This window comes from Podospora bellae-mahoneyi, assembly GCF_035222275.1.
Source record: "Podospora bellae-mahoneyi strain CBS 112042 chromosome 1 map unlocalized CBS112042p_1, whole genome shotgun sequence".
Classification (NCBI taxonomy): domain Eukaryota; kingdom Fungi; phylum Ascomycota; class Sordariomycetes; order Sordariales; family Podosporaceae; genus Podospora; species Podospora bellae-mahoneyi.
The window spans coordinates 813,718-832,882 of record NW_026946359.1 but is presented as its reverse complement, the minus strand read 5'-3'; the positions used below and the strand labels follow the sequence as shown (position 1 = coordinate 832,882).

General features: G+C 53.4%; 5 protein-coding genes across 5 annotated transcripts; 2 read left to right on the top strand and 3 right to left on the bottom strand.

Annotated features, from left to right (window-relative positions):
- Window positions 1-584: 584 nt before the first annotated feature.
- QC761_102935 (uncharacterized protein) lies at window positions 585-1,376 on the bottom strand (the record flags this gene model as incomplete). Its single annotated transcript, XM_062873538.1, is given in 3 exon segments — window positions 585-779; window positions 785-1,084; window positions 1,142-1,376. Coding segments are annotated over 3 exon segments (582 nt in total). The 5' UTR covers window positions 1,229-1,376.
- Window positions 1,377-3,807: 2,431 nt separating this feature from the next.
- Window positions 3,808-5,496, top strand: MEP1 (low affinity high capacity ammonium permease; the record flags this gene model as incomplete). Its single annotated transcript, XM_062873537.1, has 3 exons — window positions 3,808-3,859; window positions 3,975-4,306; window positions 4,363-5,496. The coding sequence occupies 3 exons, from the start codon at window positions 3,808-3,810 to the stop codon at window positions 5,494-5,496; spliced, it is 1,518 nt and encodes a 505-aa protein (XP_062736583.1).
- Window positions 5,497-7,756: 2,260 nt separating this feature from the next.
- QC761_102920 (uncharacterized protein) lies at window positions 7,757-9,014 on the top strand (the record flags this gene model as incomplete). Its single annotated transcript, XM_062873536.1, has 2 exons — window positions 7,757-7,993; window positions 8,064-9,014. 2 exons carry the CDS (start codon window positions 7,757-7,759, stop codon window positions 9,012-9,014), a joined length of 1,188 nt encoding a protein of 395 aa, XP_062736582.1.
- A 1,916-nt stretch (window positions 9,015-10,930) lies between these two features.
- QC761_102910 (uncharacterized protein) lies at window positions 10,931-13,245 on the bottom strand (the record flags this gene model as incomplete). Its single annotated transcript, XM_062873535.1, has 2 exons — window positions 10,931-12,601; window positions 12,625-13,245. The coding sequence occupies 2 exons, from the start codon at window positions 13,243-13,245 to the stop codon at window positions 10,931-10,933; spliced, it is 2,292 nt and encodes a 763-aa protein (XP_062736581.1).
- Window positions 13,246-13,824: 579 nt separating this feature from the next.
- Window positions 13,825-18,930, bottom strand: TCB2 (Tricalbin-2; the record flags this gene model as incomplete). Its single annotated transcript, XM_062873534.1, is given in 5 exon segments — window positions 13,825-14,110; window positions 14,120-15,576; window positions 15,631-18,311; window positions 18,373-18,676; window positions 18,739-18,930. Coding segments are annotated over 4 exon segments (4,536 nt in total). The 3' UTR covers window positions 13,825-14,110; window positions 14,120-14,217.
- Window positions 18,931-19,165: the final 235 nt, after the last annotated feature.

Sequence of the window (19,165 nt, the reverse complement as noted above, 5' to 3'; positions counted from 1 at the left end):
AGAAACCCTAGGATGATCTCCCTCACCCCCTTCCGTATCCTTAATTCTCAGTTTTTGCCATCCGTGGGACTCACCCGACCTCGGAGCTGCTTCGTAGCTTCGGTGTTGCGGTGACATCAGCGCATATATCCGCGCGCATATACAGTTGATATTTGCGGCTCTTGCAGCCGGTAATCTCCCGCAGACTGGAAAAGACGGACACTAAAACACTAGGTGACCGGACTTTACCTTGGCTTGCATTGAGGCTTCCTTCCGGTGACATGTCATCCCATCTGCTGGGCGGAATGGGACGGTTCTGTTGGATCGGTGTGTCTTTTTGGGATCGTGGTATGGAGTGCCGTCTCGTCTTTGATGCGCGTCAAACATGTGGTTTTTGGCTCCGCTATTGTAGTGGAGATCGGAAAAAGTCGTATCTGATGGGGGGCGGTTTCTGGTTTCTCTCTATTTGTAAGGCTGGCGAAACTGGTGGGGAGAGGAAAGGCTAGACTGATGAAGGCGCTTTTGAGAAAGATGAACTCATCTCAAACAATGAGAAATTTCTCGTTGGAGGCCTGGCCTGCATGAGGACTCGTTAATTAATGAAATCAATACGGGCATTCGCTTCCCTCTGCTGCTGTTGGCGATTGGGGTGTGTATCTGGGTGCTTTCAAGGTGATGTTGTCTTTGACTGTTTCCCTTGTGAAATCCCGCGCTCTCTGATTGGATCCCGAATTCAAGATAAGAAGCCTATCTCTTGGCGGGCTCGGCACCCGCTTTTTCAGCTTCTTGGAACGCCACTGCTGACAGGGGGTTTTGGTCTAGGGTGGAGAGCAACCCGCAGGTCGCATGTTTCCTTTTGGGCAGGGGTTCCGACGACTCGAGCAGACTGGCGACACTTCCAATTTCGCGATCCGGGGTGCAGAGCAACATCAGGTAAAGAAGAACGAGCAGTCCAATGGTTCGTCCGTCTCCGTCCACCCCGAAAGCGGGACTTTTGAGACCACGTCCGTCCACCACCGCCATCACCACCACCATCAGAGGCCCTCAAGCTTTTGGTGTCGAGCCACTTCATTGAGCAAAACCACATGATGTTTGTGTTGGCACGCTGGTAGATAGATTAGATGTTCGGTCTGGGCGTTGGCGCTGAGGTCTGGAATCGTACGGTCATGCAGCGGCGAGAGGTCCGCGAGGCTGGACATGTCCGTCGGCGTCCTGGGCGATCGTTCATCAGCGGTGGTGTCGTCGACATGATGTTGTGGCTGTTGACCGGGGAATTGCTCGCCGTGCTCGCCAAGTCTGTCTGCCCAGCACTCGTTACCCCCGAGCTTTATATAACCCAAAAGGCTCATTGCTGATTACTCCCTACCCGTGATGCAGTTGTCAGTTAGCCAGTGTTGGTATTCAGAGGGTTCAACTCCACACGTTTCGCAATGCAGTTGAAAAGGTGCGTGGAAGATCGGCGGAAGAAAGCGGGGCCCTGAGATAAGAAAGATCGCCGCCTGTGATTCGGCAGAGCCCAACCGATTGCCGGACAACGGGTCGCTGTGAATGGTTCTTTTTCAACGTCTTGAACCCAAAAAACACAAACCATTTGGTAACAGATTCCAGGGCCCACGTCGGCCCAAAAGTCTCCGTTCCCAGCCTCATCGAAATCCCATGTTCTCCAATATCAGATCCGCACGCTAGCATTGGAGACAATTCAACGGCTGTGATGACTACACCAAAGACATTCGGGATCATCAACAAAGTATGCTTCAGTCGCACAGACAAACGGCCAATCCGGAAAGCTCGGTGAGCACAGGAGAGCCTCGCGCAATCCCTAATTACCTTGGCCTCTGGGCCCCGTCATGCAACTCGGTGCGGGATCGCTGCAGTGCACTCCTCCTGGAGCGAAGACGCTGCAGCTGAAGCTTTTGCCAAGTTCGAGTCAAGACGAATCAAGACAGACAGAAACCGAAAAGGGCGCAATCCAAGACCTCAGCTCTTGGGGGATCAGGAACACAATCCGACCTGGAAAGGGGGGGGGGGCTCCAGGATGGGGGTTTCTTATACAATGACTGGAGCTTCGCTTTTGTTGCACAAGCTATTCTCGGTGTTCAAGGTCTCAGCCAGAACAAGTTTGTGTCTCCGTTGACGACATGCTTCCTTTCCGTAGGGCGGAGTCAGCTGTAGGGAAGAGTGAAGAGTGTATGACAGGACCCCATGGATGGGAACCCGAGATCATCACGAAACCACTGCCTCGGTATCGGTGTGTCTCCAACCTGAGGTGTGGTGGTCCGATGACAAGAAAAAGAAGGGGATGCATGTTCTGTAATCTCAAGACTGCTCCTTCGAAAAGATTAATGAATGAAACGACAAAAAAAAATTGCGCACCCATTCCGATTACCGCCCTAGTGAACCAATCCTACCGTTCCTGCGGGTAGACAAGCGTGATGGAGGGAGGGGAGGGGTTTCTTTCCACCCACACCCGTCAGCAGATGGTCGTGTGCAGGTGTGCGGCGAACCCCCACTTAGCAGACATGATGCACCACCACACCCCAGGAACCAAGAGCTCTGGAGCTCAGGCTGTGTGCAATTGCTGATGTCCATCATTTTACACATTGCACATTTCACCAGCTGGCCAGAGCTCAGGCCATATCCAGGTTGCATATGACCTATTCTGTTTGGCTGATGCAGTCCCAAGAGAGGCCCTGATAATGACCACGAGGGATTATCTGAATAAGCAATGGTTTGACTTGACCTGACCTGCTAGCTCAGTGCTGCTGAAGCTCGAGAGGGAGGAAGAGTGGGGGTTCGAAACAGAACAGGCCATCCATGGAGTGTACGCATGAGGTCTTTACTTAGGTGTAGAAGAAAACTGACTGGAGTCTACGCAGTAGAAACTATTCAAGAACCTTTTCAGACAGCGGTATCGACGTCGACCACAAGTCAGGGCAGTCAGTCGAACAGCAGCTGTGATGGATCCATTTTGGAGGTACGGTGTACCTCTCAGCTTGTACCTGGCTCGTGCGCAGAGTGGGAGCAGAGCGGGGGTCGTCCCACACCTGGGCGCCACCGTACCCCGGTACCGCAGGACTGCCTAGCTGCTTGCGGAAGCCCTGTGCGTGTTCCCGGGATGACCCCAGACGACTGGGGCTGGGCCTATCGTCGAAGATGGCCGTCGCCGAGCTTGGTGGTAAGCAGGCGGAACAGAGGACAGCTCCCCATCACCAGGCAAGATATTTTCCCGCGTCTGGAACCCACTTAATATGGGAGGGAACTGAAACTGATTCGGGAAACACTGCAGAAAAGATGGACTGCGCTAGGCATATCCGGCCTCACCCACCAGGGGCAGTCTGAGTGGAAAGTGCCTGCCGCTGCCGGCCCCAGGCCCTGGCGCTGAATTGGCGTCGTGCGTCAGAGGTTTCTCGCTGCTCCCCACTCTCCTAGATAGGCGTTGCGGGTGGGATGGGGGACGGTCGATGGATCCGATGCCGTACGTAGTAGGGTGGTTTATATACTCAGGCTTTGTCCCACCCTCGTCCATTGTTTCTCGTTCCTTCCCCCGTCTCAGACCAGACTTGTGTCGAAAATTATACACCTTCCGACAGCCTTTCCCCAACGGCTGCTCTCGGCCTCCTCCTCCTTCTCCTCCTACTACTACTCCTCCTTCTCCTGTCTTTCTAGGTATCCATTCTTTAGATTGCCTATCCATTACGACGACACGAAACGACCCTCACGCCCGTCCACTGCCCTGATTACCTACCCTATCCATCCGGGCGCCCGCCCTGCTCCGGCTCTAGCAAGCATTCTGTTTACGCACGTCAGTAAAGGACTCGACACCGCGCCATGTCCGACTCAACTTCCGAGGCGGCTCCGGCCTCGACGCCGCTCCATTCCGGTACGTAGAGCCACAACCATCCAATGATCTCACTATCCATTCAATCGGGCCCTGATTGCGCCTCTCATTGCGCCTCTCAATGACATTCGACAAGCTAACCAGGGGGTGCCAACAGCGAGGGATAACCTCAACGAACCCTTCAATGCCGGTGACCAAGCTTATATCCTCGTGTCGTCTGGCATGGTCCTGCTGATGATTCCCGGCATCGCCTTCCTCTACTCCGGCCTCGCTCGCAGAAAGTCGGCCTTGTCGCAAATATGGGTCGTCATGATGTCTTTCAGTGTCATTGTCTTCCAATGGTATTTCTGGGGTTATTCACTGGCCCTCAGCCCGACCGCCACCAACGGCTTCATTGGCAACCTCGACAGATTTGGCCTCCGCAACGCGTTGGGTGATGAGTCTCCGGGCTCCCCCTTCATTCCCGAGCTGCTGTACTCGTTTTACCAGGCAAGTACTTGGCTGATTTCGACTTGCGCACATGGCTTGACGCTAACAGTTGGAAGATGCAATTCGCTGCTGTTACTGCTGCCCTCGTGATCGGTGCTACTGCTGAGCGTGGTCGCGTCATTCCCGGCATGGTCTTTACTTTCTTCTGGGCTACTCTCGTCTACTGCCCTCTTGCGTACTGGGCCTGGGGCGCCGAAGGCTGGGCTTTCAAGTGGGGTGTTTTCGACTACGCTGGTGGCGGTCCCGTCGAGATTGGTTCGGGTGTTTCCGCTTTGGCCTACTCTTGGGTGCTCGGGCGCCGCAACGAGAAGATGATGCTCAACTTCCGTCCCCACAACATCTCGCTCATTACTCTCGGCACTATCCTTCTTTGGTTCGGATGGCTCGGTTTCAACGGCGGCTCTGCTTTCGGCGCCAACCTCCGCGCTGCCATGGCCTGCTGGAACACCTGCTTGACTGCCATGTTCGCCGCCATGACTTGGTGCCTTCTCGATTTCCGCCTTGCCAAGAAGTGGTCGCTCGTCGGCTGGTGCTCCGGCACCATCTCTGGTCTCGTCGCCGCCACTCCCGCTTCAGGTGTCATCACTCCCTGGGCCAGTGTTTTGCTTGGTGTCGTTACTGGCGTTGCCTGCAACTTTGGCACCAAGATCAAGTTCTACCTCCGCATTGATGATGCTCTCGATGTGTTCGCCGAACACGCCATCGGTGGTATCGTCGGTCTTATTTTCAACGCCTTCTTCGCCGCCGACTACATCATCGGCCTGGATGGCATCAACTTGGGCGTTCAGGGTGGCTTCCTCAACGGCAACTGGGCTCAGCTCTACAAGCAGATTGTCTACATCCTTGCCGGCTGCGGCTATACCTTTGTCGTCTCGGCTCTCATCGCCAAGGCCATCGACCTCGTTCCCGGCCTTCACCTCCGTGCTTCCACCGAGGCTGAGCTTCTCGGCATGGATGACGACCAGCACGGAGAGTTCGCCTACGACTACGTCGAGGTCCGCCGTGACTACCTTGCCTGGACTCCTGCTGAGAAGGAGCAGAGAGCTGATGGCGATGTTGTCGTCCCTCAGCACGGCATCACCGGGCATCAAGAGATGGCCACTCGCTCCAGCGCCCCTCCCACACCCCCCTCAGAGCCCGCTACTGCTGTCGGGAAGGAGGAGAAGGTGTCCGGGTCTGCGACTGATTAGGGTGTCACGACCAGTCATTTGAACATTGTTTGAAAGCGTTGTTTCCTTTTTTTTTTTTCTATTGATATCTGGATAGGGGGTGGGGTGCAGGAACGGAAGGGAGGCAATGTGGAAAAGGCAGGCAGGCCTGGAAGCGGCAACCCCTGGGAAGCATAACGGCTTTGCTTCCAAAGAAGTATATTTTTTCTGCCGTGTCGTTTTGGATCTTTTTTTTGTTCATTTACATTGTCCCTTGTTTTGACCCTTTTGAGGAAAAGGTTTGCGGGCATGACGTTGTTGTAAAAATACCCCTGAAAGCTAGCTTAGCGATATTTATGTGTGAGATGGATGATGGATATGGTGTTTAATCTAAAGATATAACATTTACTTCTTGATCACTTGTGATGACGGTATTTCTTTTTCTTTTTTTGAAAAAAACCATTGAGCTGCTGCTAAAAAATCAAGTGTTTAGACGAGACCGAGTTCAGACATGGATGAGGCAAGATCATGTCAAAATCTTTCAGACAGGTCGGTTGCTATGTCGTGTCTTCTGCAGGCAAGCATGTGAAGCAGCGAAATCGGAACTGTGAGACTAACAATTATATCCTGAGGGAAGAACAGGCGGGGGGATGGGTTCTAGAACACCATCACCTTCCGTCTGATCTTGGACGTTACAGTAGGATGGATCCCAGATCAGACATATGCAATGCTGTCTTGTCTTGTCAAGCTTTTCCTTGGTATGTGCCTTGATGCCGGCTCTGGCGTGAGATCGGAACTAAGGACCACACGGTCGGGGACGCCGAGTCAAGCGATGGCATCTGGGGAGGCCGGGAGGGTGGTGTACTGTATGCCGCCGGACTGGGGAAGGGGGGGGCTACAACCGATCACGATAAGAGGTGGAAAGCCGGTCAGGATCGTCAACTTGTAGTGGTTGCATTAGGAAGTCTTGGGAGGGAGGCTTATCTCTCTACCAAGAAGTCACCGCAAGGCTGGATTCGGGTAGTTGTGGTTTTAAGTCAACCAACCAACAATGGGACGGGATGCCAGGTGCGGGAAGAGGGGGTGCGGGTTCTTATCTCTGTGGCGTGGCCGGGTCGGGTCGGGTTGGGATGGGATGGGATGGGATGAAAGGGCTAAGAAAACTGGCTGGGACTAGGTGGGAGAAGAGTGAATGGAGAATATCATGTGATTGGGAGCTTCTGCGGTGCAGCCGGAGAAGGAGGGGTGGGTGGGTGCTGGGCATCGACCAATGTTGTTGAAAACAGACAGGTGCTGTGATGACTGGGGAGGATGGATGGAGGGGAGGGTTGTTCCATTCCTTCTAGAAGGTTTTGGTGGGCAGTGATGGCGGATTTGGTCTGGCATAGGTGAGAGGATTGATAGAGGAGCACAGCGGTGGTATGCTGTTTTTGTCAAAGCCAGGCTGGCCATTACACTTGAAATCGTTTATTCTACTCCAGAACAAAAATGTTTGAAACCTTACTCCTTTACTTTATTTTGATTTTCAAAAAAGGAGATGGAAGTCGAGGGTTGGTGTAAGTGAGATTAAGAAACCGTTTGGTGGGGCTGAAATTACGTACAACAATACCGCCGCCAAGGACGGGAAAGCGGGTATGGGGGCGCGCGCCTGGTGGAGAAGAGAAAGGAAACATTTCAGTTCCCGGCTGGAGGGATACGGTACGTAATGCCAAGGTTGGCGTCATCGTGGGTTCTAAAATTGATCAGAAAAGAAAGACAAGGTCCCTGTTTTGACGTGGATGGGAAAGGGGAATGGGATTTCGGAGATTGTCGATGTTGGGGAGATCTGAGACTAAAGATGTGGGTTTGAGAGTTGGAGGAATCTGAACCAGCTGTTGGAGGGGTTCATGACAGTGGTTCGCCGCCTTGCACAGTACTGCCAGTGCCGACGAGGCGAGGATGGCCAACAAACATAGTTTTATGACATGGGATAAACAGATATAGTATGAGACATAATCGTTGGTTGGTTTTGAGGTCAACAATGTTTCAAATTGTGGACCACACGTGCAGACATGGCACACTCGGCAATAAGGCGCAGTTGGACTTGATCAATCCTGTCACCCCTCACTCACAGCCTCAACACCACCTCAACGACACCACCTCAACAAACACCACCTCAACAACATCATCTCAACGACATCACCCACATCTTAGCCAGGCACCGCGTTGCTGCTGCTGCTGTACGACCCTTCAATTTTCATAAGCCCTCACATCTTACGATAATATCTCACATTGCATACATCACCACACCACCTTGCCAAATATGAGCCTCTTTCAGTATTTCATACCGGACCGGAACAACACCGCACTCATAGTAGCTCTCACAGCCTCCATCACCACCATCACTCTCGTCATCCTCGACAAAATCTTATATCCTCCCCTACCTAAACTCCTTCGCTCCCCTCTCAAAACCGTCCTCCCAACCCTCCCCAAAGACGAACTCAAAAACCTAGAATACAAACCCGACACCTTCCCCGGCGCCCGTGATGTCGAGACTCCCGTAAGCCCCCCCTTCCTCCCCACCTTCCCGACCAAAAATACTAACCAACCCCCCTTCCACCCCTTCCCAGTATGGCTCCATCCGCATCTACGAATTCGGCCCCGTCACCGGCCCCAAAGTTCTCTTCATCCACGGCATCTCAACCCCCTGCACAACCCTCTCGAAACTCGCCCTCTCCCTCTCCAACCACCCCTCCCACCCATGCCGGGTAATGCTCTTTGACCTCTTCGGCAGGGGCTTCTCCGACAACCCGGCCGACCTCCCCCACGACGCGAGGCTGTACATCTCCCAAATCCTTATCGCCCTGGCCTCTTCTCCCATATCCTGGACCGGAAGCGAAAACGCCTTCAAGCTGGTGGGGTACTCTCTCGGCGGGGGCATCGCCACCCACTTTGCGGTTTCGTTCCCTGATTTGGTGAGGGATCTGGTGCTGCTTGCCCCGGCGGGGATGATTCGGCCCGCATCGTTTGGGACGTTGACGAGAAAGGTTTTCACTAGTGGCGTTGTGCCGAGGGGGTTGCTGCATTTGGCTACGAGGAGGAGGTTGCAGAGGCCGATTCGGTCGAGCACGAAACGGGGGAAGGTGACGGCCAGGTTGCAGGAGCGGCAGGATCCTGCGTCGAGGCTGGTGCAGGCGGAGACGGCGGATGATGTTGGGGCTGATGGGGAGCCGAGGACGGTGTTGGAGAGGAGGGTATTGAGGCAGGTGCAGCAGCAGTTGGTGGTTCACGAGGGGTTTGTGGATGCTTTTATGGGTTGTTTGAAGGATGGGCCGTTGATGGGGCAGGAGGGGGCTTATAAGAAATTGGCTTTGAGGGGGGGGGATGAGGGGAAGACGACGGCGATCATACTCGGGGAGGAGGACGAGCTGATCAATCCGGGGGAGTATGAGGAGGATTTGAAGCCGTTGTTGGAAGGGGGGAATGTGGTTTGGGAGGTGGTGAAGGGGGGGCATGATTTTCCTATGACTTGGGCGGAGGAGGTGTTGGGGGTCGTTTATAAAGTTTGGAGGTGGGAGTGATCATGATGGCGGAGGGTGGTGGTGTGTATAATGATGGGAATCGGGTGTTTTAACGTTGGTTGACCGTACGATCATGGCACCGGCCACCATCTTGCTGCCACGGGACTGGGTAGGAGAACTCTTTCAGGCTGAGCGCTGACTGGGTCAATGAGTACATCGGAAAAGATTGGAAGAAAGACATACACGCCAGCATGAGCTTACACCAAAAGAGCTAGGAGTAGTAGACCCAATAAAGGCCAACACCTACCTATTCACAGCAGAGCACGACTTGACTGTTTCTGGCTAATCTAGATTTGCATAACTGTTCTCATGATTTATCACATAGCCCCGGCTGCATTGCTTCCATCCTCCATCAATCTGGAGAACCGATATCAAGAAATCGAGAGCATGATACGTTGCGCCCCGGGTGCTTTCGTCACGAGATCCACGTTCTCACCATGACCAGTACCTCGTTCTTGCCAGTCTGCGAGTCTTCTGCCTGCCTGGGCAGCGTGCCGTGGATGTCTGCGATTATCCTCGTGAGTAGGTGTCTACATGTACTCTGGGTTTTGGCCTCGGAAGACTACTGCCGTGGCACGGTTGTACCGGTCTGTCTGGTTGGCTATCGAAGGATAAGGGGAAAGGTCAGGCTTGCGGGTTACAGACCGAGCAAGTGAGATTTTGTGTAAACGCAACAGCTGAAATTTTTGGGCTGTGATTCTTACAAGCATTCGGCACGAGATAATGGCAAGGAACTACCAAGTTAACGACAGACAGGAGCGGACATCTTCAGCGTCCTATTAGAATCGACCTTTGCTCTCAAAAGCCACGGCGGTAGAGCGGCGACTTCTCATACGCGATACTGGTGAGAAGGTCCTAAAGCGGTTGGGCTGAAGCCTACCCAGTGGTGTCACTTACGTCGGACCTCCAGGGCCGCCCCCAAAGAGCAGTTCAAAATTCTCACATGTTTCAAAGTCGAAATCTCTGCCCGTTGGGAGAAAACCCCACATCGCCACGGTGCGGATCAGCAATCTTGCCCTGCCTGAAGTAACGCCTACCTACTACTGGTAACTGTGGTGGTTCCTTCATGAGTGGGCTGCTCGTCCCTCGTTAATTTAACATCGCGTGTCCTCACCAGCTCCAATGAAATCCTCTGACCAGAACTCCTCTACAACAACATCACCATATGTCTCGCCAATAACCCCCCCAGTTTCTCCAGGTCCCCGATTGTGTCCTCCTTGGCAAATTATACGCTCCGGGTAGGTCTAGGTGGTAGTCTGGTGTGTTTTTGTTGAGCCCGGGGTGTTGCACTTGGAAGAAAGGAATCCAGCAATCACCAAGCCTGCTGGTAAGGAGAGAGGGATGGCGTGAGTATGTTTTGGAACCATGAAATGCAATGGTGTTAGTCCGGATTGATCAAAAGCAGTCCATAGAAAGGTGTAGATGTAATCTTTCAGAAAACGCGGTTGTCTTGTGAAAGATAGCATATATATTCAAGTGTCAGACCTGATTTCTAGAGGCCGACAACTTTGACCCTTGAAGAAGAAGAATAGTGTATGAGAGGACCAATGTTGTAGGTCGCCTGGGAAGAAAAAAGAATACGAGATATATACTTGGAGTAGTGCGGTATCATGACAGAATTTGACTCACTTTTTTACAAGAGGCACCTTTCAGACCCATCACACGCATGGCCAAACTTCACACAAAGCCTCACCAAACAACACAAACATTGATTCAAAGACCTCCTGCTATGACACCTCTACGACAAACAAATACACCATTTCACAACAAACAATATACCCACCCCTCCCCCCCAAGCATCAAACAAAAACTAGAAAACTAGAACAAAAGGGGTTATTGTTACAAACCCGGGGTATATAAAACCAACGAAAACACAACAAGCCACCTCCCTCCCTCCCCACAATCAATCCCAAGACTCAAATCTCATAAAAATAATCCTCATCCAACCCCTCCCGACTAGGCACCACCCCCGCCCCAGGAACCGGCCCGGCATACATCTGCTCCAACCTCACATTCAACAGTCTAATCTTCAACCCGTACTCGCTCACCAACGTCACCAGCTTGTTCGTCTCGGCCGTGATCGGCGTCTGATTCAACAACATGAGCAACCCGTCCAGCCACTCCGACGCCAAACTGTGGTTCAGCGGGAACAGCGTCAGAATCGGCTGCTCTTTTGGTTCCCCGTTCGAGGTGGCGGCCACGGCGCTTGTGCTGTTCCCCGCGACGCTCTCTGGCTTGCTGCCGCCAGGTATGTCCTCCGCGAAGCTGTAAATCGTAATCTTGGTCGTGGGTTTGTGGACTTGCGCGCCATGACGGGAGGCAGTCGAGTTGGCAGCCGGGCTATCCGCGGCATCAGGATCTGCCACCGGCTCTGTTTCGTTCGGAGCGGAAACATTCGACACGACAGAGCTGATGGTGCTCAGATCAATCTTTTCCGTCAGAGCCTCGAGGCCGGGATCATATGCAAGACGCTCAGGAAAGTCGGCATAGTGAAGGTAGCGCCGGTTGTGAGAGAGCTTGGCATACCGCCAGGGCTGATAAAGCCTTCTCTTCTGGTAGCTGTTTTCTCTCGAGTGGGCGTTGTTGTTGCGGGACATGGGCTTGGTAAACCACGAGCCCTGCAGCAGACACCGGATACGCTGCTCCTTGACAAACGACAGCGCCTCGTGTTTGAGCTCCTCGCGGACCTGGAAGAGATGCGTGCCCCATTGGTCTTCAAATGATAGCTCCAACAGCTCCATCTGCAACTCCCTCAACCGACCAGCATCGTACTCTTGCAAGTCATCCTCCACCTCCAGCACGTCCTTGGTTCTGCTAGCCTGGCCGACAACTTGCTCAATGAGAATCCTCACTAGCTCGGCCACCTTGTCAAAGTCCTCCCTCTGCGCCCCCGTAGCCTTCCACATACGAAAGAAAGCATGCAGCCCCGCTGTGTGAAGCCTCGACCACTGAAGCAGCAGCGGCTTGAACAGCCTGTCATTGTTCTTCCCATCATTCAGAGCCAGATAACCCCTGATATCCTCCAAGTCAGACTTGTCCACCTCAAAGTGATCATACAAGATCATCGTCACGGCCAAACTCGCCCTCGCAACCGGACATCGTTCATTCAGCGGGTGCGTCGACTGCTCCAGCAACAACTTTTGAAACCCATCCTCGTTCTTCCTCACATAATCCGTCAAATCCATCATGCCCAAAAACCCCGCCGTCTCGAACTCGGCCGCCGGGCTCTCCGTCTCAAACCCCAACCTCCTCCACTTCTCCGGGTTGTGCTTCCTGCTCGTCTTTCTCGTAGTGGTAGTGGTAGTCGCCGTCCCCGACTGCCCAGCTGTCCCCTCCTCCTGCTGCGGCGGAATCGGCACCACCACACCCCCCGCAACCCCATTAACATGCCTCCGATCCGGCGCACTCGCCAAATGCAACCCCTTCAACGCCCGCCTGTGCTCCGGCCTCTCAAGATCAACCCTCACCTCCCTCCACTTCCTCAGCAAAACCTTTGTCAGCCCCTGAAACTCCAACAGCGGGTGCGCCAAATCTTGCAAACTCGAGCTCTGCAACAAATTATACACCGCCTTGATCAACCCCAGATCCTGCAACCTCTTGATAAATTTACTCCAATCCTCCCCCCCCCCGCCGCCGTTCCCCCTTTTGCCCCCCCGGCAGCCACCGTCCCACTAGCAACATCATTAACCACCGCATCCCTAACAAGCGCATTAATCAACCCCAAAGCATTCGCACAAAGCGCGTGATCCGCACTCTGCAACTGCTGAATCACCAGTTCGAAAAACTGTGGATAAACCGCCACGGCCGGCTTCAACGCCCGGAACCCAAACGTCCCCGGCACAACCCCCCCTTTTTGCCCCTGTCCAGGTTGATGCCCCACCACTCCCACCAGTATACTCATCGCCCCTCGCAGGATATTCACCAACGGGTTCGTGACCACCAATTCCACAACCCTCTCCACCAGCTCCCCCGCCCCGGCACCCTCGAATATATCCCAGCCCATGTCTACCTCCAACAGGCGGGAGAGAGACTGGAGGGAGTAAGCGAGGGTGTTGCCCCCCGTTGTCATGATCAGTCGGCGGAGGATGACCAGACCACCAGAGGATATAAACACATCGGCAAAGGCCGGGTCGTTGATGCTGGATTGGAGCTTGAAGACGGCCATTTTGCGGGCGGCGTCCTCGTCCGAGGCGAGGCGGGAGAGGAGCGCGGGGATGTCGGCTTGGTCCATGATGGGCGGTGGATTCCCCTTCTTCTTTAGTATCGTGATGGATTTAATTTATGGGGCTCGGAGGTTTTTCTTTTTTATTTTTTAAAAAAAAGAAAAACCAGAATCGTCGTCGTCGTCGTGGTGGTGGTGGCGGTGGTTGTAGTGTCGACTAATACCGACTTCGTCTCGTTCGCTCTTGATCAGGTCGTTGCTTTCGTTACTGTCTGCGGACAGTTTGTACGTAGTGGTATCTTTTTCCTCGTCGTCGTGTCAAGACATCGCCGGTTTGTTCTACTCGTCACTTCAATCTGAACAGTTTGTCGTTCGCTAAACTGACGAAAGAAAAAAACAAAAAAGAGTGAACAAGAGCAAATTGTCGAGTTGTATTGTTCCCCACGAATGTCTGGCGCGCGCACCCCAGCTTCCGTGACCTGCCCGAACCACTGACGCACAGACCCCACCAACTCCAAGAAACGGAATTGGCCAATTCAACACCTGTCAAATCTTAGTCGGGTTCACCCCGTTAATTCCCCGGCCGGCAGCGCAAAAAAAGAACTACCCCTGCCAAGACATTCTTCCAGAACATCACAAAAGAAAAAGGGGGCAGGTCTCCATCTATTTAATATCACATATCCTCCAATATTCATAAAAGTACTTTTCATTTCAACAGCACCGATAAAACTACCAGTAACAAAAACAGGTATCATAAAAACCACCACTAACACCATCAATCACGCAATTAATAGCAACAATGCCATGACCATGACACAAACAATAAACAGTAGAAACAAAAATAAACCCCCAATCCAGGACTAACAGTTAGTTATTAACTCCAACCCTCCTCCCTTCTCGCCTCAGACTCCATATGAATGCCATTTCCATCCCCTTCCCCCAAAAAAAAAAAAACCTAATCAATTACCCTTTGCCCTTGCCCTTGTCCTTCTTACTCCTTCCCCATGAAAACTTGCGACGAAGACTGCGACTGCCATCTAGTCATGACCCCGAAGAGCCCGGCACCTTCAGGTCCTTTTTGCTCAGAAAACTCCTCCTGATCCCCGACGTAGACTTGGGGCTGTCTGGCAGACCCTTCTCCTCAGTCGGAACGAATGAGCTCCTGATCCAGACAGACCCAGAACCAATCGACAGCTGCTTCTCCTGACCAGAGTTGGTCTCATCCACAAAGTAGAGAGTCTCGCCAAGCGGGTCGTCGCTACCGAAGGTGTGGTGCTCCTTGGCCTCTACCTTGAACTGAGCGTCTGGAGTGCACTGGATCTTGAACGTCTCATCGAATTTGATCGTGGCACTAGACGACTTGCGATGCTTGGTTTTGCCGACCTGTTTGGTCTTGCCGTCCTTGGTCTGCGTGATGATGACGTAGACATCCGCCGACGGAGGGAAGCCGGTGGCGGAAACGACATTGAAGGTGGCAGTGCCAGAAGACGCTCCAGGGTAAATGGCACTGTGCACCGAAGAGGCACCTACACTCCTGGTTCTTGTGTGATGAAGGGTGAGACCGCCCGCGCCGTTGGCAAACCCGGCAGTCTTGTCACCAGGAGGGCTTGGTGGTGCCTCTGGGATAACCTCGGGGAATGAAAGACCGCCTGATCTCTTCAGTCCGCCGCCGGGCCCTGAGTCGGGGCCATTGGTAGTGATGATGGGAATGTCGGCCGAGCTGACAGACTCTTCATCATCATCATCCCTTCTGCCCGTAGCACTGCGGAACCCGCGCTTCAAGAAAGAGGCACCCTTGGCAACACCATGGCCCACAGCGGCACCGCCCTTGAGAGGCACGCCAGCCACACCAGTAACGATTCTGCCTGGCACCGAGAAGGTACCAGTGAGGGTTGAAGTGCCCTGTCTTGTCCTGGTGACGTAGTCTGGCGTGAAGAGCAGACGGAGCCGCAGGGTGCCCGACTTTCCGTCCAGAGTGTAAGTGAACTGCTGGCCCCTGAATGGCTCGAGCTGCTCAAGGTTAATGTCAGCAGCGCCGAGGAAGTCAGGCTTGTCAGCAAAATCCCAATCCCAAACAGTCGCCTTGAACTTGGCCGCCGTTCTCGAGGGGATTGGAATCGTGAAGAACTCCTTCCACTCGGGATTGAGCGTCTTCTTGACCGTCTTGGTCTTGAACACTTCCACGCCGTTGAGCTCAAACTTGCAATAAGGGTCGCTCTTGCCGTTCGAGTCGGCAGATGGCAGGTTCTGGGCGTCCAACACATCGACCCGGAGATTACCCATGTTATTGATGCTCTCGCTGGGGTCGAGTGTCATCTGCACTGGCACATACTTGAGGCTGACCTGGATGGAATACACGTTTCCATCATCATCCTTCAGCTTGAGCACCGTTGGGTTGTTCTGAGGCTGTTAGCTGAAAGTCTAATCACGACTGACTGTAGCAAAAGCACTTACCAAGCATTGCTTGAGCGTATCAAGAGTATTTCCGGTAAGACGGGCCAGGACTCGTTCCTTTTTTCCCTCCTTGCTGTCCGTCTTCTCCGACACCTTGATGGTCAACTTGGAGAACTCCAGTTCACGAATGAAGCAGTCGCCAATCTCGTCAAAAGTCGTCTTTGACTTCTTGGCAACCGAAGAGGTATATGAAGGGAAGGCCATGTCGTCTACAAAGACCTCGATGCGGGTCTGACTCTTGGGCAAATCGGCCTCCATGAGCTTGAATATGATAAGACCAGACTCCTTCTTGAGCAGCTCCTGGGGTGTAAGGTAGACCTTGGGGGGCTCTCTGTTCTCATGCGATCTCCGGGAGGAGAATGTCGCCGAGAGGGGAGTACCGGGGGTCTTGGGCGTGAGAGGCGTCGCTGGCTCCTTAAGGTCAGCCGAGAACTTGCCGGCCTCGGTAGAGCGAGGAACATCCAGACCAGACGAGGCATCGGATTCCTTTCCTTCTTCCTTCTCCTCATCTGCTGCTTCCTTTTCCTCCTCAAGCCTCTTCTTCTCCTTCTCGGCCTCTTCCTCGGGATCGGCAATGTTGAGAGTAGGATAGAAGGCGACAGTGTAAGTGAGGGTGCCCTTGGGTGTGCCCTTGTTGTGGATACGCAGGCCATCCTCGTGCTCCTTCTTCTCGTCGTGAACAAGCCACTCGCCAAGCTCACCCTGAACCATGTAGTCACCGGAGGAGATCTCCGTCAGACCAAGGCTGCGGTCTTTGCCCACGTTCTCAGAGTCCATGACCTCAAGCTGGAGGCGCTCTCTCGCCGAGTGTACGGGGATGTAGAGAACCTCGTCGAAGTCGGGATTAAGGTTGTTCTTGAACGTGACAGTACGGGCCTTCTCAATGCCCGACATGACCACGCGCACGTACGGGTCAGACTTGCCAAGAGCCTCGACATTACGAAGGTTCCTGGCATGCTTGAAGTGAAGGCGCAAAACACCAATGGGTGTTACGTAGCCGCCACTGCCAGTCGCAATACCCGAGATGGCCACGGGCCTCCATTGAGCCTGCATCTTGACACGGCCAGTCTTTGTACCAGCAAGATTGTACCAATCCTGTCCCTTTTCCATCAGTTCGAGCATGTCTTCCAGCTTGATCTGGTAGTTTCCAACAGTCTGATCTCCGGCAATGTCACGGTCATCCTTGATAACCACACCAAGCTTGGCATGCGTTTTGTCGGTGATGAGGAATTCCTTGGAGCCATTTTCGCCCCAAACAGGATTGTTGGTGCGCTTCAGCTTCTTGGTAGTGTGGACCGCCTTTCCATTCAATGTGAGAGTCGCGTAGGGGTTGAGTTGGCCGATCATGCTCTTGCCACCATCAAGTTCCTTGGCCTGCTCAACCGTGAAGCGCAAGATACCCTGGTTAGACTCGGGAGCCGGCTCCAGGCTACCGTCCTCGAGCTTCTTAGGCTCCAAGACAGGGAAGAACCGGATATCGGAAAACAAAACCCCTCTTGCCTTGCCATCGTTGGTGAGTTCCAATCTTTCGTTCTCGTGCTCCCAAACCTCCTCGACGTTCTCGAGAGGGAAAGAAACCTGGGCAATCCTCTTGTCCTTGCGGAAATCGTTGAAATCAAAGATGTCAAAGTCGAGCGAGTCATTGAAAGAAGTGATAATGATGTAGTGAGTCTCGTTCCAGCGGGGGTTGGCGTTCTCCTTGATAACCTTGGTCTGGGCGAGCACCTGTCTCCTGTTCAAAGAGAGCTGAACATAGGGATCAGGGGTACCGGCAAACTTGTCGGTGTTCTTGAGGCCTTGAGCACCGTGAAGAGTAACAGCGAGAACACCGATGGCCTGATCGACAGGAGTACCGGCGAGCATCTTGGCGACTTCGATGGGGAAAACATTGGGCGCATACATCATCGGGGCGAGAGTGCCGTGGATCTGCTCCATAATGAAGGTCTCCAAACCGGGAATGAAGTTGATGTCGAAACCAAACGTCTCACCACCAAGAGGCTTGCAGACGTAATCGATGGTCGGCCTCTCCAGGAAAGACATCTCAATCTTCTCGACGTGGGGGAAAGGGATCTGCAGCTTGATCTTGAGACGCATCAAACCGCTGAAAGCCATGTCCTCGACAATAACATCCAAACCCTTGCTGACCATGGCCTTTCCGATTCTGATCTCAAGCACAACCTTGGGGTTCACCTTGTTTTTGAGCTGGCGGGAAGTCATATCGGCGGTATCGTTGGGGGTGAAGCTGAACATCCAGTCCATAATGATAATATCATCCTCGGCCTTGGGATACGTCTTCACATGTTCCATTCTCGGCGGCTTCGAACCCAAGGTAAAAGTCTTGAGCTTCAAGCTGTCCAAAAAGGCAGGGGTCGCATTGCTGAGAACTTGATCGACAGAACTGATAACGGTCTGGGCAAGGACTGGCTGGTAGATGGGCCAGAACTTGACCAAGAAAGAGTTAATCCATTCGACAGATTCGTTATCGGTTTCGAGCTTCTTGAGCGCAAGTTCACGAGTGATGTCGTCCCTGAAATTCCGGCGCACGCGGCGCAGAGAGGTGCGGTAATAAGTTGAGCAAGCTGCGCCAATGATGAATACCCAGGCGAGACCACCACCAAGAACAGCCACCAGCCACGAGGACAAGCAGGCAAAAGCAATGACAGCGGCGTTGTGATACCAGTCTATACCACACAAGTGTCAGCAAATTTGGCCCGGGATAGGATAGTAAAGGGGGTTCCATACCTCCAAAGAACTTCTCAGGAATCTGAGTCTCTAGTAATGTCTGATGGTCGAGCATGCTCTCACCCTCGAGACTCGACTCAGCCGGCCACCCAAACCTGGGTTCCCAACCGGTCTTCTCCCACCAGTCGTCTTCGTCCTCCTCAACATGACCACCAACAATGACCTTGCCATTTTCGGCCTTGACCACCTCGAGTGCGCCAGCCTTGGACGGTGTGGGAAGGTCGATGACAGACTTACTGTCAGTATCAAGATCCGATGCGATGGCGACACCACCTGGGTTTCGGTGGAAACCTTCTGGTATAGCCTGTTGTATAACTTTGTGGTTAGTTTTGGGGGGATACACTCGTTGCCAAGAATAACACGTACAGCTTGAGCTTGCGCCTTCTTCTCCTCCGGGCTGGCGTCAGGGTTGAATGTGAAGGCCGTCACGCCAGCTCGTCGACTTTCCTCGACAATTTTTTGTTGGGCGTCATCAGCGGTGACCTTACTGTCTGGATCCTGAGCAGCCTCGATAGCTCCCTGCTGCTTAAGCTCCGCGGCAGCAACCGCAGTCGCCATGGTCGTCTCTGTGTACACGCTGCTTCAGCAGCCACGCTTGCGTTGGTCAATTGGTTCAATGGCGGGGAAGAGGCAATGTCGGTTGGCCTAGGCCGATATTCCGAGTGTCTGTTGTCGGGTTGGCTGCCAGAGACAGAACCGGGGGAGCTCCGTCAGTGGGCGGGCGGATTGCGGCACAAGCGACCTGGAAGCTCGCAAATGCTAGTGTGTGGAAGAAGGCTACTGAGGTAATGGA